General features: G+C 42.8%; 1 protein-coding gene across 8 annotated transcripts in view; it reads left to right on the forward strand.

Moving 5' to 3' along the window:
* The window catches only part of YEATS2 (YEATS domain containing 2), a 112,099-nt gene that overhangs the window by 68,606 nt on the left and 27,071 nt on the right, over nt 1–16,422 (forward strand). For all 8 annotated transcript variants that reach the window (XR_009209399.1, XM_058426799.1, XM_032171729.2 and 5 more), the window contains exons 16-19: nt 2,693–2,951; nt 4,011–4,172; nt 6,599–6,798; nt 8,217–8,375. Coding sequence is in view for 7 of the 8 variants with exons in the window: in XM_058426799.1 (XP_058282782.1) it covers nt 2,693–2,951; nt 4,011–4,172; nt 6,599–6,798; nt 8,217–8,375 (780 nt within the window). In the remaining variant the exon portion in view is untranslated. The remainder of the gene's footprint in view (nt 1–2,692; nt 2,952–4,010; nt 4,173–6,598; nt 6,799–8,216; nt 8,376–16,422) is intronic.

Raw genomic sequence — 16,422 nt, forward strand, 5'->3', positions numbered from 1 at the left:
CTAACTAAAAATAACTAACCTGGGAAACCAGATCTGTGTGCTTACCGAAACTACACTGTTTCCTCTTTGTGACGCTGTGGTTTATAATACTTGATTAAGGGACTGTTTTCTTTTCTTTTTATTTTATTTATTTATTTTTTTAGATGGAGTCTTGCTCTGTCGCCAGGCTGGAGTGCAGTGGCATCATCTCAGCTCACTGCAACCTCTGACTCCCTTCTCCTGCCTCAGCCTCCCAAGTAGCTGGGGCGCCCGCCACCACGCCCAGCTAATTCCTTGTAATTTTAGTAGAGATGAGGTTTCGCCATGTTGGCCAGGACAGTCTCGATCTCTTGACCTTGTGATCCGCCTGCCTCGGCCTCCTAAAGTGCTGGGATTACAGGCGCGAGCCACTGTGCCCAGCCAAGGGACTGTTTTCTTTACGTCAGCTATATTATCCAACTACATGGTAAATGCATTTTATTGTACTCACAGTCTTTGAACAGAAACCATGTATGATATAGCAATATTTTAATTTAAAACTTCCGGACGTGCGCGGTGGCTCACACCTGTAATCCCAGCACTTTGGGAGGCCGAGGCGGGCAGATCACGAGGTCAGGAGATCGAGACCATCCTGGCTAACATGGGGAAACCCCGCCTCTACTAAACATACAAAAAATTAGCTGGGCGTGGTGGTGGGTGCCTGTAGTCCCAGCTACTCAGGAGGCTGAGGCGGGAGAATGGCGTGAATCTGTGAGGCGGAGGTTGCAGCGAGCTGAGATTGTGCCACTGCCTGGGCGACAGAGCAAGACTGCGTCTCAAAACAAAAAACAACAACAAAAAAAACTTCCTGCTTATCAGTGCATATGGTTTATCATTTCATTCTACCTTCTAAATAATCTTATTTTAAAATTTAGAAATACTCTAAAATTCCAGTAACACATGTAGAGAAGTAATCAATACCCCCATATCCCCCACCCCAAATTTACGTATTCATGTTTACTTCAGATCTTTTTTCTCCAAATAAAACATTTCTGATAAAGTTGAAGTCCATTAGTTCTTCCCAGAGGCAGCAAGCACTGTCACAGCTTTGATGTGTAGCCTTCTATTCCATGCACTTATTACATGAATACATAGTCATAGGAAACGTGATGTTGTTTGTGTTTTGAAGGTTTACGTAAAAGATACTTCTAGTTACTTTTTTCTGCAACTCCCTTTTCACTTTCTTATTCTTCCAGTCTGTTTACACTAGTATATCACTAATATATATAATTCTAGTTCATTTATTTTTAGTATGACCTTTCATTATCTGTTTTATGCCACAGTTTGTCCATTCCTCTATCTGTAGACATTAAGAATGTTGTTGCATGCTGGAGACATTAAGGTTGCTAACAATTTTTAGTAAAAATAATGCTATGTTGGACATTGTTGTATACGTTCCCTTGAACACATGTCTGTTTCTCTAGGATATATTCCTAAAAACAATTCCTGCTATATGGAGGTATGTGAATTTTCAGTTTTAGCAGATAGGCCACTGCCTCTTTGGAATGGCTGTCCAAATTTATCTTCCTACCAACAGTGAGCAAAAATTCCTGTTTTCCCTACAGCCTCTAGTAACTTCTTGGTGTTATCAGACTTTTAAACTTTTTTTTCCCCCAATCTGATGGGTGAACAGCACTTCCTATTTTGTCTTTTTTGCCTTAAGAAGGTAGATCATTTGCATTTCTTCTAACCTTGTGGAAGTCTGTTCATCTAGTTTCTGGTGAGAAGTTCTTTTTATGAAATAAAGAGCTGGGGAGTGGGAAACACTGCTCCAATTTGCCATTCATTCAATGTTTCCTTTAATTTAACATCCTACTGTTGACTTTGTTTTAAAAACACCCCTGAGTATTTTCTTAAAAGAATTCATTTTACTTTCGGAACTAGATACTTCTAATTTTCATTATTTGGGTACTGGGGTCTTTTTTTTTTTTTTTCTTAGACACGGTCTTGCTCTGTCACCCAGGCTGGAGGGCAGTGGTGTCATCACGGCTCACTGCAGCCTTGAACTCCTAGGCTCAAGGGATCCTCCCCTGCCTCAGCCTCCTGAGTAGCTGAGACTACAGATATATGCCACTGTACTGGCTGATTTTTTTTTTTTTTTTTTTTTTTTTAGACAGAGTCTCACTCTTTCTGTCACCCAGGCTAGAGTGCAGTGGCATGATTTCGGCTCACTGCAATCTCCGCCTCCTAGGTTCAGGGGATTTTCCCACCTCAGCCTCCAGAGTAGCTGGGACTACAGGTGTGTGCAACCATGCCCGGCTAATTTTTGTATTTTTAGTAGAGACTGGATTTCACCATGTTGGCCAGGCTGGTCTCGAACTCCTGATCTCACATGATCCTCCTGCCTTGGCCTCCCAAAGTGCTGGGATTACAGGCATGAGCTACCACGCCCGGCCAAACTTTTTTCTTTATACTTCTGAATTTCCCAAATTTTCTATTAAAGTAAATTATAAAAAGTAGCTGAGGCAAGACAACAATTGGTAAGCTTCTATTATTGTAATACCCAAGTGTAAGAAATACGGTTGCCATTCACACCTGTGTAGGTAGCTTTCCTAGATGACTGAATTAGGCTGCATGTATTATGTGCAGGCCTGTGTTTTGCTTTTTGCCAAAACAGTGACTGCTGTTCTAAGAGCTCTCGAAGCACCGTTGGACTCTGCTCTGTTTTGAACAGGTTGTCGGGGTACCGGTTGGGTCTGCTTTACCTTCAACAGTGAAGCAGGCTGTGGCGATCAGTGGTGGCCAGATCCTGGTAGCCAAGGCCAGCTCTTCTGTCTCCAAAGCAGTTGGGCCAAAGCAAGTCGTGACCCAAGGAGTTGCCAAAGCACTTGTGAGTGCAGGTGGAGGAACCATTGTTGCTCAGCCAGTGCAGACCTTAACCAAGGCCCAGGTTACTGCTGCTGGTCCTCAGAAGAGTGGATCCCAGGGTTCAGGTAAAACGGATCATCACTGGGAGCCCTTTGAGCAGAAGCTCTGTCCAAAATTTCCTTTGCTAGTGATTTTATTTGCTATTTGATCTTGTCCAGGAAAGCCTAGTTAGGTTGATGCTATAAGAAGTGTATTGAAATGTTTGTTCTTTTTTATGGGACATTTCATATAAAGGTCTGTAAGTATTTAGCTTTAAGTTTACATACACACACACACACACACACACACACACACACACGAACAAATCGTTTCTCAGTACCGTGGGGGATTGGTTCCAGGACCCCCTGCTGCAGATAGCAAAATCCACAGATGCTTGAGTCCCCTGTGTAAAATGCTGTACTGTCTACGTATAACCTATGTACGTCCTCTGGTGTACTTTATATCATCTCTAGGTTATTTTAATACCTAATAACAAGGTAAATAACAATGTAATAACAATGTATATGCTATGTAAATAGTTGTTAACACTGTGTTGTTTAAGGAATAATGACAAGAAAAAAGTCTGTACATGTTCAGTACAGACGTACTCATCCTTTTTTCTCCCAAATATATGGATATTTTTTATCTGAGGTAGGTTACATCCATGGATGTGAAATCCACAGATACAGAGGGCCAACGGTACTTGCCAGTTAGGAGCACAAATTTGCCCTAACTTTGACTTTAAACAAATGGGGGAAAATATGTAATCCTCCATAGATAGGGTGATTATTTCATTAATTGTCCAAACCACAGTACTTCGGAGAGTAAAAAGAGTCATTATTAATAATTACAGTGAGACAGGTGTAACCTAGAACTGTTCTAGGCAGAACCAGGACATATGATCACCCTATTAATATACAGATATAAAGAGCCTCTGGCAGGCTTTTCTGGTCTATAAATTATTTTTTAGTTAGCAAGATATTTAGGAATATCAGTCTTTAAAGCATTGTGCATCTGGGAAACAAACGTCAAGTTTATTGCATGTTAGTGTTCTAAAATACGAATTTGTTGCCTTATATTTTAATTTTAGAGTGTTGCCCTTAGTTTCAATTTATCTTACGATTTTTTCTCCTTTACCATTTTAGTAATGGCAACGTTGCAGCTACCAGCCACTAATTTGGCCAACTTAGCAAATTTGCCTCCTGGCACTAAACTCTACCTAACTACAAACAGCAAGAACCCTTCAGGAAAAGGAAAACTGCTGCTGATCCCTCAAGGAGCCATCCTGCGAGCTACGAACAATGCTAGTTAGTAAAACCATTGGGTTGAATCATTTGGTTCTTGGTTCTCTGTGTGTGTTCATCTTGTCCATCTGAGGGCAGTTCTTACCTGTTTCAGGAAGCATTTCTGTAACTCTGTTGGGTGGTGTAATGGTAGCATTTGCCCAGATGGATTTAACACATACGATAATTTAACCAGAAGTGGGTTTGCTCCTCAGTGTTTGCGATCAGGGATGAATCACTCTAGAGAGAGATGGCTAGTGAGGCTGTTGGGAGAAAGCTGTCTACATGAACCATGAATGAAGTGGTGTCTGAAAATTATCTGGTGATACCTGAGGGAAGATCCATCTAATTATAGAAGCTGGAAGTCTGTTTTTGGGGATAGGTTGGCATAGGATTGGAATTGAATGTGTCCGTTTGACTTCATTTAGATCAGGGGTCCCCAACGCCTGGGCCGCACTGCAGTAGGTGAGCGTGGACGAAGAAGCATAACTGCCTGAGCTCTGCCTCCCGTCAGATCAGCAGTGGCATTAGATTCTCACAGGAGCACGAACCCTGTTGAGAACTGCATGCGAGGGATCTAGGTTGTGTGCTCCTTATGAGAATCTAATGCCTGATGATCTGAGGTGGAACAATTTCATCCCAAAACCACCCCCCGCTTCCTGTCCCAATTCATGGAAAAATTGTCTTCCATGAAACTGGTCCCTGGTGCCACAAAGCTTGAGGACAGCTGGTTTGGATGTATTCCTTACTTCTGCTAGGTTTGGAGATGGAAAGAGAAATACAGACTCTACCTAGGTGTGTAAGTCTTTTTTTTTTTTTTTTTTTTTGAGACGGAGTCTCGCTCTGTCGCCCAGGCTGGAGTGCAGTGGCGCAATCTCGGCTCACTGCAAGCTCCGCCTCCCAGGTTCACACCATTCTCCTGCCTCAGCCTCTCCGAGTAGCTGGGACTACAGGCGCCCGCCACCACGCCCGGCTAATTTTTTTGTATTTTTAGTAGAGACGGGGTTTCACCGTGCTCTCGATCTCCTGACCTCGTGATCCGCCCGCCTCGGCCTCCCAAAGTGCTGGGATTACAAGCGTGAGCCACCGCGCCCGGCCTGGTGTGTAAGTCTTAAAGCCCCATGGAAATGAGGCAGTTTATCTGCAGTTACAGAAACTTTTGCTTTGACATATAGAGAAAAACAGTTTGGGCAGTGTTGAAAAGGATAGGATGAAAGGAAATTATTTCCCTCTGCATCAGAAGTAGAAGGGTACAGTATTCAGGGTCATTAGAAGTTAACCGTCCTTGCCAAAATGCAGTGTGTCAGCTCATCGTCCTTACATTCATTGACCATGATGGGTCAGTTCCACTCTCACTTGGTATTTTTTCCTGATACCCAAGCAGTGGTATGTCCAAAAGTTAAATACGTAAGAAAAGGACAATGTAAATATTTCAAAAGTCATCCAGGGAGCTACTTAGATTCTTGTGATATCCTTGGGGCAAAAATAAACCATTGGGAAGGAAGCTATTCCAATAATCACTGGAATGAAGGTGGAGAAGGAAATTGGAAGTTAGTATTTGTTGAGTGAATATTCATAGTCCGGGTAGTTCGAATGCATTATCTCACCAAAAGAGAAGTAAAAAGACTTCAAGGCTTTGAAGTGGGATTTGAAAGCCAAAGAAGAATGGGGTCCTGGACTCATCGTAAATGAAGGAAAGTCTTCATTTTTCCCAAGGCAGGGAGACAACATCGAGCACTCTAAAGTTACACTAAATTCCAGCAATTCAATGATAATGAATCAGATGCCCAAAAGTTGGGAAGCACCCATCTGAGCACATTTAAGTGTTGATTAAAATACTTGGCTAGAGGCTGGGTGCAGTGGCTCACACCTGCAATCCCAGCAGTTTGGAGGGCCAAGGTGGGCAGATCATGAGGTCAGGAGATCGAGACCATCCTGGCCAACATGGTGAAACCCCCCCTCTCTACTAAAAATACAAAATTATCCGGGCATGGTGGCACACGCCTGTAGTCCCAGCTACTTGGGAGGCTGAGGCAGGAGAATCGCTTGAACCCGGGAGGCAGAGGTTGCAGTGAGCTGAGATCTTGCCATTGCACTCCAGCCTGGCGACAGAGTGAGACTCTGTCTCAAAAAAATACTTGGCTAGAAAATGTCAGTAGGAAGCCTTCTCTTGATCTCCCATGACCACGTCAAAGTATGTTCATTGTACTCAGAGCCAAAATACAGTCAGTTGTCATGCAGTTGAAAGGAAATAGATTTTGATCTAAAGTCTAGGAAGTTCTCCTCACTCTTGTCACAGGATAGGTAGATTACAGAAAAGAAGGAGGAAAATAGGAAAGGAGAAAGAATGGCACTAAAAGGGAAACATCTCTCTGGGCTCATTTGTTTTTTATGTTAAAGCTTTGCTTGATACTTTTTGTGATGTTCGCTGTCATTCATTGTATTTTTAGATCTCCAGTCTGGCTCAGCTGCCAGTAGTGGGAGTGGTGCCAGAGGAGGAGGAGGTGGTGGAGGCAGTGGCAGCGGTGGAGGCGGCAGCACAGGAGGAGGAGGAGGAACAGCAGGAGGAGGAACTCAAAGTACTGCTGGCTCTGGAGGGATATCTCAGCACCTGACTTACACATCTTACATCCTCAAGCAAACTCCCCAGGTCTGGTTCTCTGTAACTGGTATTTTAAATCATTTAGCTATTGGATAACTGTGCTTAATTATAATTGATTTACCTTACAGCTCTGGGATCAGGATTCAATACTAACACCTTAACCATGTTATCAATATCTCTATCTTGGCCGGGTGTGGTAGCTCATACCTGTAATCCTTGCACTTTGGGAGGCCAAGGTGGGTGGATCGCTTGAGCCCAGGAGTTCGAGACCAACCTGGGCAACATGGCGAAACACCGTCTCTACTAAAAATACCAAAATTAGCTGGGCGTGGTGGTGCACGTCTACAGTCCCACCTACTCTGAAGGTTGAGGTGGGAGGATTGCTTGAACCTGGGAGGTCGAGGCTGCAGTGAGCTGAGGTTGCACCACTGCACTCCACTCTGGCTGGGTGACAGAGTGAGACCCTGTCTCAAAAACAAACAAACAAACAAAAAAACTGTATCTTTTTATCTTTTTATGCTTGCTTTGAGAGAAGAGGAAGTAGAGATTGAGAAAAATTTTAGTAACTTATCCAGGATCTTCCTGCCAAGCCAATGGTAGAATTTGGGTTTAAGCCAGGCACGGTGGTTCATGCCTGTAATCCCGGCATTTTGGGAGGCCGAGGCGGGCAGATCACCTGAGGTCAGGAGTTCAAGACCAGCCTGGTGCATGGTGAAACCCTGTCTCTATTAAAAATACAAAAATCAGTCAGGTGTGGTGGTGCACGCCTGTAATCCCAGCTACTTGGAAGGCTGAGGCAGGAGAATCACTTGAACCCGGGAGGCAGAGGTTGCAGTGAGCCGAGATCACTCCATGGTACTCCAGCCTGGGGGAAACCCTGTCTCAAAAAAAAAAAGGAAAAGAATTTGGGTTTAAACCCAGATCTTCCTGCCTTAAAGATTTCTACTATGCTAATTGCCTCCCAAATCCATGAGGTAATAAACAGTATTAATGTACAGTTGAAAAGTTGCTCATAGAAGGGAGTGATCAAAGAGACGGTATCAAGTTGTAATATTTAGAGTTCAGTTAGATTTGATTAGGAACAGGTTTCCTCCTCCTCTCCTCCTGTCACTGAAGTCTTGGCTCTTTTTGAAGGAAAGTAATAGAATTTTGGTTCCAGATGTTCTTATTGAGAAAGATGATTATCAGTCTGAATGATTAAATCCAGCTTTGAGGACTAAATTGCAAAACATGAGTTTGCAACAGGCTGCTCTGTAACTACGGTGCAAAGTTTGAGAAGTGGGGATAACTAATGGAAGTAACAGAGCACAAATATTCTTTTGAATTATTTTGCCTACATTGCAAAATTAAAGGGGAGAGCGTTGTAGCTTGTAACATGGGACGTTACATGTGATTTAAGGGATCAGAACAGTCCATTTGAATTTAACAAATTACCGGTTAGTTCTTTATATTTTTTTCTAACTTAGGGCACATTTTTAGTTGGCCAGCCATCACCCCAGACTTCTGGAAAACAACTCACCACTGGGTCAGTGGTCCAAGGAACACTGGGAGTCAGCACATCTTCTGCACAAGGACAACAAACGCTAAAAGTCATCTCTGGGCAGAAAACCACATTGTTTACACAGGTAAATACGCCCATGCACACACCCCAAATATGGGGTGATTATGGCATTTATTTACTTATTTACATGTAGTTTCTCTCTTTTCACAAAGAAATTAAGGTTACATAAGAAAATGAACAATAAGGTCAGGAGTGGTTGCTCACGTCTGTAATCCCAGCACTTTGGGAAGCCAAGGTGGGTGGATTGCCTGAGGTCAGGAGTTGGAGACCAGCCTGGCCAACATGGCCAACATAGTGAAACCCCATCTCTACTAAAAATAAAAAAATTAGCCAGGCGCGGTGGTGCGCGCCTATAGTTCCAGCTACTCGGGAGGCTGAGGCAGGAGAATCGCTTGAACCCGGGAGGCGGAGGTTGCAGTGAGCCGAGATCGCGCCATTGCACTCCATCCTGGGCGACAGAGCAAGATTCTGTCTCAAAAAAAAAAAGAGAGAAAGAAAGAAAATGAACAATAAAAAATATAGAAAAACAAAAATGAATCTTGAGGTTTGGGAAAATATAAGTAGAATGAGAAAATTAAGGCCCCGGGTGTTATTCTCATATGCAAACACTTAAGATATCTTGCACAGTTAAAAAAATCAAGGTATAAACGTGATAGCAAAGACAAAGTGAGAAGCATGGTCAGTTTTAAAGTCACACTATTTGTGAGAAAGAAAAAACGCATATTTCTTTAGAAGAAACAAAGCTTTCTTGACACTTTGTTGTAAAATTTCTCCAGAGGGGCTTCACGTAGAAGATCCAGAATGGGCCAGTTTCAGCTATAGTATCCAGACAGTGAGTGAGTAGCTGGGATTACAGGCATGCACCACCATGCCCAGCTAATTTTGTGTTTTTAGTAGAGACGGGGTTTCTCCATGTTGGTCAGGCTGGTCTCCAGCTCGTGACCTCAGGTGATCTGCCCGCCTTGGCCTCCGAAAGTGCTGGGATTACAGGCGTGAACCACCACGTCCGGCCTTGTTTAGAGTTTTTGCAAGGGTTCCTAGTCAGTAGTTTTCTTAGTAATTTCTGTCTGGTTTGGTGTCAGGGTAATAACTGGCCTCATAAAATGAAGTGGAAGCATTTCCTTTCTTTTCTCTTTATTGGAAGAGTTTATATAGAATTGGTACTAGTTCTTAACTGTTTAATTGAATATACCTGTAAAAGCCATATTAACCTGGAGTTTTCCTAATTGAGAAGGTTTTTATACTACAGTTTTAAACTACAGTTTCAGTTTATTTACTGGATACGGGACTGTTCAGGTTATTTCTTTTCTTTTTATATATATTTTTTGAGACAGAGTCTTGCTTTGTTGCCCAGGCTTCTGGGTTCAAGCAGTTCTCCTGCCTCATCCTCCTGAGTAGCTGCGATTACAGGAGCCCACCACCATGCCCGGCTAATTTTTGTATTTTTAGTGGAGACGGGATTTCACCATGTTGGTCAGGCTGGTCTCGAACTCCTGACCTTGTGATCTGCCCGCCTCGGCCTCCAAAAGTTCTGGGATTACAGGCACAAGCCACCACGCCCAGCCCGTTTTCATTCTTGCTTTTGGTAATTATGTGTCCTCTTTTTATTGATCAGTCTAGCTAGAGGTTTATCAGTTGTATTGATCTTTTCAAATTACCAGCATTTGGTGTCCTAATTTCTTTTTTGTCGAATGTCCTTACCCATGTTAAACAGATACAAGGCCCTGCAGTTCACTGTAGTCAGTTCTTTTAAATCTTCCTCAGATTTCATACTTGCTTGCGTTGCAGCAGTGCACAGGTGAGACAATTCCTGTTGCCCCTCCCTCCTTGCAGGGACTGGCTATCTTTAATCTTCAGGTTACTTAGCTACTTTGAGATTTCAGCCCTCCAATATGTTTCAGAAAAATAAGATTTTGTAGTGTATTCAGCCTTTTCTTGTTAGAGTAGGAGCAACAGTGCTTTATTGCCCTCTGTTTCCTGTGTGGAAGCAAAAGTCCCTGACCAACGGATTTTAGCTTGACAGAGAAAACTTTATTTTTATTTATTTTATTTTTTTTTATATATATTTTTGAAATGGAACCTTGCTCCATCGCCAGGCTGGAGTGCAGTGGCACGATCTTGACTCCCTGCAGCTTCCGCCTCCTGGGTTCAAGCAGTTCTCCTGCCTCAGCCTCCGAGTAGCTGGGATTATAGGCGCCCGTCACCATCCCCAGCTAATTTTTGTATTTTTACTAGAGACGGGATTTCACCATGTTGGTCAGGATCGTCTCAATCTCTTGACCTCGTGATCTGCCCGCCTCGGCCTCCCAATATACTGGGATTACTGGCGTGAGCCACTGCACCCGGCCTTTATTTTTTTTTTAATTTTTCATCTTTCTGACTCAAGATCTAACAGAGAAAACTTTAAATTGCTGTGGTTTCAGATTACATAATACAACTAAACTTGAAGAAACTTCCACTTGTTGAGCTTTAGTGTAGCATCAGAGAAGAGTAACAACAGTATTTGAAAGAGCTGTTAAAATACTCTTCCCTTTTCCAACTACATATGTGGATATATCTCAAACCAACACAGCAAGCACCACAGGAAGGAGGAAGCGGGGGGTGCAGGGCATGGAGAACACTGGAAACTGAATAGAACTGGCTGCTCTTGCCGCAGTACCCAACACATCACCCTTCTGGTTCCCTCAAGCTTCTGCCATCTCCAGATGTGGAGCATATCTAGCGTTTTTCCACGCTTCTGTGGCAGATTCTCCTGGCATGTCCCGCGTAAGGCTTTTATCACTTGGCGAGGCTTTCTTCTGCAGCCTCTTGTCTGTTTTTCATAGTTGCTTGTCCACTATTGGGCTCCTCAACTAGTTTTTGAACACAACCAGTAGAATACATTTATTTATTTATGCCTTTTCTGGTTTTTTTGGATTTGGTGCTGAGAGGAGTATTGCTGTCCACAATGAAGATAAAATGGCACAAATGTTTATGCAATGAACTCTGTGGCAGCAAAGTATATAAAGTGCAAAGACTATTAGGAATATGAGGAGAATTTGATAAAACTACAGTCACAGAGAAGAATTTTAACATGTCTCAGCATTTAGCTAATCAAATGGATAAATCTTTTTTGTTATAAAGGATTTATATTGGAATAACACTACTAACAGGCTTAATTCTGTATCATTGAGACACAGAATACACATTTTGCTTGTATGTCTATGGAACATTAACAAATTGATTGTATACTTGGCCACAAAGAGAATCTCTTAGCATATTTCAAAAGCAGCATCCAATGTGCTTCATTCTGTTACTCAGTAAAAAAGTCAAATCAATGACAACCAAAAAACTTGAAAATTAAAATACTCTTCTAAATTCTTGGGTCAAAAAAATCCAAATAAATTATGGATGATTTAGCTGTTACTACAAATGACAATTTTATTAGGGTTCTCCAGAGAAACAGAATATAATATATATAGATATTAAGAGGAAATTTATTACGGGAATTGGCTCTTGTGATTATGGAGACCAAGGAGTCCCACGACATGCTGTTAGTAGGCTGGAGATCAGGAAAGCTAGTGGTGTGATTCAGTCTGACTACAAAGGCCTGAGAACTGATGGGCATGGGAGTGAGGGGCACACTGGCATTAAGTCCTGGAGTCTGAAGGCCTGAGAACCAGGAGCACTGATGTCTAAGGGTAGGAGAAGATTGATGTCTCAGCTTAAGAAGAGAGAGAGAGAATTCGCCCATTGTCCGCCTTTTTGTTCTATTCAGGTCCTTGACAGATTGGATGATGTCTGCCCACGTTGGCGAGGGCGGATCTTCTTTACTCTGTCTACTGATTCAAATGCTGGTCTCTTCCAGAAATAATATTTTACCAGGTACCTGGGCATCCCTCAGCCCACTCAAGTTGACATAAAATTAACCATCACAACAGTACTTCGTATTAAAACCTATGGAAACAACCCAAACCAGGCTCAAGAAAATTCAAAGCTTTAAATGCTTTTTCCTTTTAGCCCCGCATCCTTTAAGATATAACAAAGTAATGCATAGATCATAAGTGTACCATTCAGTGAGTTTTGACAAATTTATATACTCATGCAACCACTATCACAATCATGATATAGGATAGTTCTATCACTCTTAAAACATTCCCTGGGCCAGGCACCATGGCTCATGCCTGTAATCCCAGTACCTTGCAGGGCTGAGGCAGGAGGATCACTTGAGCCCAGGAATTTGAGACCAGCCTGGGTGACATAGGGACACCTCATCTCTACCAAAAAAAAAAAAAAAATCTGGGTCTGGTGGCTCACACCTGTAATCCCAGCACTTTGGGAGGCTGAGGTGGGTGGATCACAAGGCTAAGATATCGAGGCCATCCTGGCCAGCATGGTGAAACCCTGTCTCTACTAAAAATAGAAAAATTAGCTGGGCCTGGTGGCGTGCACCTGTAGTCCCAGCTACTCTGGAGGCTGAGGCAGGAGAATTGCTTAAACCCGGGAGGCAGAGGTTGCAGTGAGCCGAAATTGCGCCACTGCACTCCAGCCTGGTGACAGAATAAGACTCTGTCTCAAAAATATATATATATATATCTGGGCCATGGTGGCACATGCCTGTGGTCCCAGCCATTCAGGAGGCTGAGGTGGGAGGATGGCTTGAACCTTTGAAGTTGAGGCTACACTGAGCCATGATGGTGCCACTGCTCTCCAGCCTGGGCGATAGAGCAACACCCTGTCTTAAGAAAAAAAAAAATTTTTTTTTCTATCACCGTTTTTCTGTTTCTTTCACCATAGATTAGCTTTTGTCTTCCTTGAACTTCCTTATCAGTGGAATTATATAGTATGTAGTCTTTTATATAAGCCTAGCTTCTGTTATTCAACGTAAAGTTTCTAAGATTTATCTATATGTGTGTTAATAGTTTATTCCTTTTTGTTCTTGAGTTATTCTTTCTTCTTTTTTTTTTTTTTTAGATGAAGTCTCGCTCTTGTCCTCCAGGGTGGGGTACAATGGTGCGATCTCGGCTCACTGCAGCCTCCGCCTCCTGGGTTCAAGGGATTATCCTGCCTCAGCCTCCTGAGTTGGGATTACAGGCACCTGCCACCACGCCTGGCTAATTTTTGTATTTTTAGTAGAGACAGGGTTTCACCATGTTGGCCAGGCTGGTCTTAAACTCCTGACCCTCAGGTGATCTGCCTGCCTAGGCCTCCCAAAGTGCTGGCATTACAGGCGTGAGCCACCGCACCCTGCGAGTTGTTCTATTTTTGTTTGTTTTTTTGTTGTTGTTGTTGTGGGTTTTTTTTTTTTTTTTGAGACAGGGTTTTGTTCTTGTTGCCCAGGCTGGAATGCAATGGTGTGATCTCAGCTCACTGCAACCTCCACCTCCCGAGTTCAAGTGATTCTCCTGCCTCAGCCTTCCGAGTAGCTGAAATTACCCACCACCACGCCTGTCTACTTTTTGTATTTTTAGTAGAGATGGGGTTTCACCATGTTGGCCAGGCTCGTCTTGAACTCCTGACTTCAGGTGATCCACACGCCTCGGCCTCCCAGAGTGCTGGGATTACAGGTGTGAGCCACCGTGCCTGGCCAGAGTTATTCTATTTTTGTTCCATGACTCCACTTTCCTGTTGATGGACTTTTGGATTATTTCTGTTTGTTGTTGTTGTTGTTTGTTTTTTGCTGTCATGAATAAAACTGTAAACATTCTTATACAGATATTTTTGTGCAGGACAGCCTGATCATAGGGTAGATATATGTTTATAAGAAACTGACAAATGGTTTAGTAAAATGGTTGTACTGTTTGACTATCCCAGAGTAATATGAGGAAGTTTGATTTGTTCTACATCCTCACCAACACGGAGGATTGTCATTCTTTTTAATTTTAGCCATTGTTGTGAGTGCAAAGTCATATCTCATTGTGGTCTTTATTTGCATAAAGCTCAAATGCAAATTATGCCATGGCTATTACTTGTGGAATCTAGTCATAACTTTTTCAGATACTGCCAGCTGTGTGACCCTGGTAAATTAATCTCTTCATCTCTAACACAGGACTAAAACCTACCCTATACAGTTAGTGAAAATAATGACTTGTGATGACATAAGATATGTACAAGTGCTTTCTGTTCTTCCTGGCACATAGTAAGATCTCAGAAACTGATAAATGGTGTCTACTTGTGGAGCGCATTAATTTGGGACACTGAGCAGTCACTTAGACCAGATTTTGGCAAACTATAGCCAAGGCTTCCTGTTTGCGTTGTTGCTGCTGTGTTTTATAATTTCAATTTTTATTTTAGATTCAGGGGGTACATGTGCAGGTTTGTTACATGGGTATATTGCATGATGCTGAGGCTTGGGGCATGATTGATCTTGTCACCCAGGGAGTGAGCATCATACCCAATAGTTAGTTTTTTAACCCTTCCCTCCCTGCCCCGTGTCATAGTCCTCAGTCTCTATTGTGGCCATCTTTGTGTCCACATTTACCCAATGATTAGCTCCCACTTGTAAGTGAGAACATGTAGCCTTTGGTTTTCTGTCCTGCATTCATTCACTTAGGATAATATTGGCCTCCAGCTGCATCTGTGTTGCTTCAAAAGAAATGATTTCTTACCTTTTCATGGCTGTGTGGTATTTGATGGTGTATCCAGTCCATTGCTGAAGGGTACCTAGGTTGATTCCATGTCTTTGCTATTGTGAATAGTGCAGTGATGGACATAGGGATGCATATGTCTTTTTAGTAGAATGATTTATTTTCTTTTGGATATATGCACATGGATTGCTGAGTCATATGGTAGTTCTGTTTTAAATTTTTTGTTTTGTTTTTGAGACAGGATCTCACACTGTCACCCAGGCTGGAGTGCAGCACCCTCGACCTCCTGGGCTCAAGCAGTTCTCCCATCCCAACCTCCCAAGTAGTTAGGACTACAGTCCTGTGCCGCCATGGCCAGCTAATTTTTAATTTTTGTAGTGACAGGGTCAAGGTTGCCCAGGCTGGTCTTGAACTCCTGGGCTGAAGTAGCCTCCCAAAGTGCTGGGATCACAGGCTTGAGCCACTGCACCTAACCTTTGTTTTCTGTTGAGAAATCTCCAAACTGCTTTCCATGGTGGCTGACCTAACTTGCATTCCCACCCACAGTGTGTAGGGCTTTCCTTTTCTCTACAGCCTGTATCTGGTGTGAGATGATATTGTGGTTTTGATTTGCATTTCTCTGGTGATTAGTGATATGGAGCATTTTTTCATGTTTGTTGGCTACTTGTGTATCTTCTTTTGGAGAAATGTCTGTTCATGTCTTTTGCCCACTTTTTAATGAGGTTTATTTATAATGAGGTTTATTTATTTGCTTGTTAAATTAGGTTCCTTATAGATTCTTGATACTAGACCTTTGTCGGATGCATGGTTTATGAATCTTTTCTCCCATTCTGTAGGTTGTCTCTACTCTGTTGATAGTTTCTTTTGCTGTGCAGAAGCTCTTTAGTTTGATTAGGTCCCACTGGGTTTTCCTTTTTGTTGCGATTGTTGTTGATGCTTCCTGTTTTTTGTAAGTAACATTTTATTGGAACACAGCCACACTGATTTCATGCTGTAATCATAGAGCCAAGGAGTTGCAACAGAGGTCCTGTGGCCTGCAAAGCCAAAATTGCTTACCCTTGCCATTAAAAAAAAAAAAAAGGCCGGGCGCGATGGGTCACGCCTGAATCCCAGCACTTTGGGAGGCTGAGACAGGCGGATCACCTGAGGTCAGGAGTTTGAGACTGGCCTGGCCAACATGGAGAAACCTTGTCTCTACTAAAAGTACAAAATTAGTCAGGCGTGGTGGCGCATGCCTGTAATTGCAGCTACTCGGGAGGCTGAGGCAGGAGAATCGCTTGGACCCGGGAGGCAGAGGTTGCTTTGAGCCAAGATCGCACCATTGCACTCCAGCCTGAGCAAAAGAGCAAAACTCTGTCTCAAAAAAAAAAAAGTTTGTTGAGCCTTTATTTAGACTACTGAGACTGTCATTTATAATTTGTATCCAGCCTGGGCAATATAGTGGTGACCCTGTCTCTAAAAATCATTTTCTGGTTTTAAATTAACCAGGTGTTTGGCTGGGCGTGGCAGCTCCTACCTGTAATCCCAACATTTTGGGAGGCCAAG

Source organism: Hylobates moloch, unplaced genomic scaffold (genome assembly GCF_009828535.3).
Source record: "Hylobates moloch isolate HMO894 unplaced genomic scaffold, HMol_V3 SCAFFOLD_13, whole genome shotgun sequence".
Classification (NCBI taxonomy): Eukaryota; Metazoa; Chordata; class Mammalia; order Primates; family Hylobatidae; genus Hylobates; species Hylobates moloch.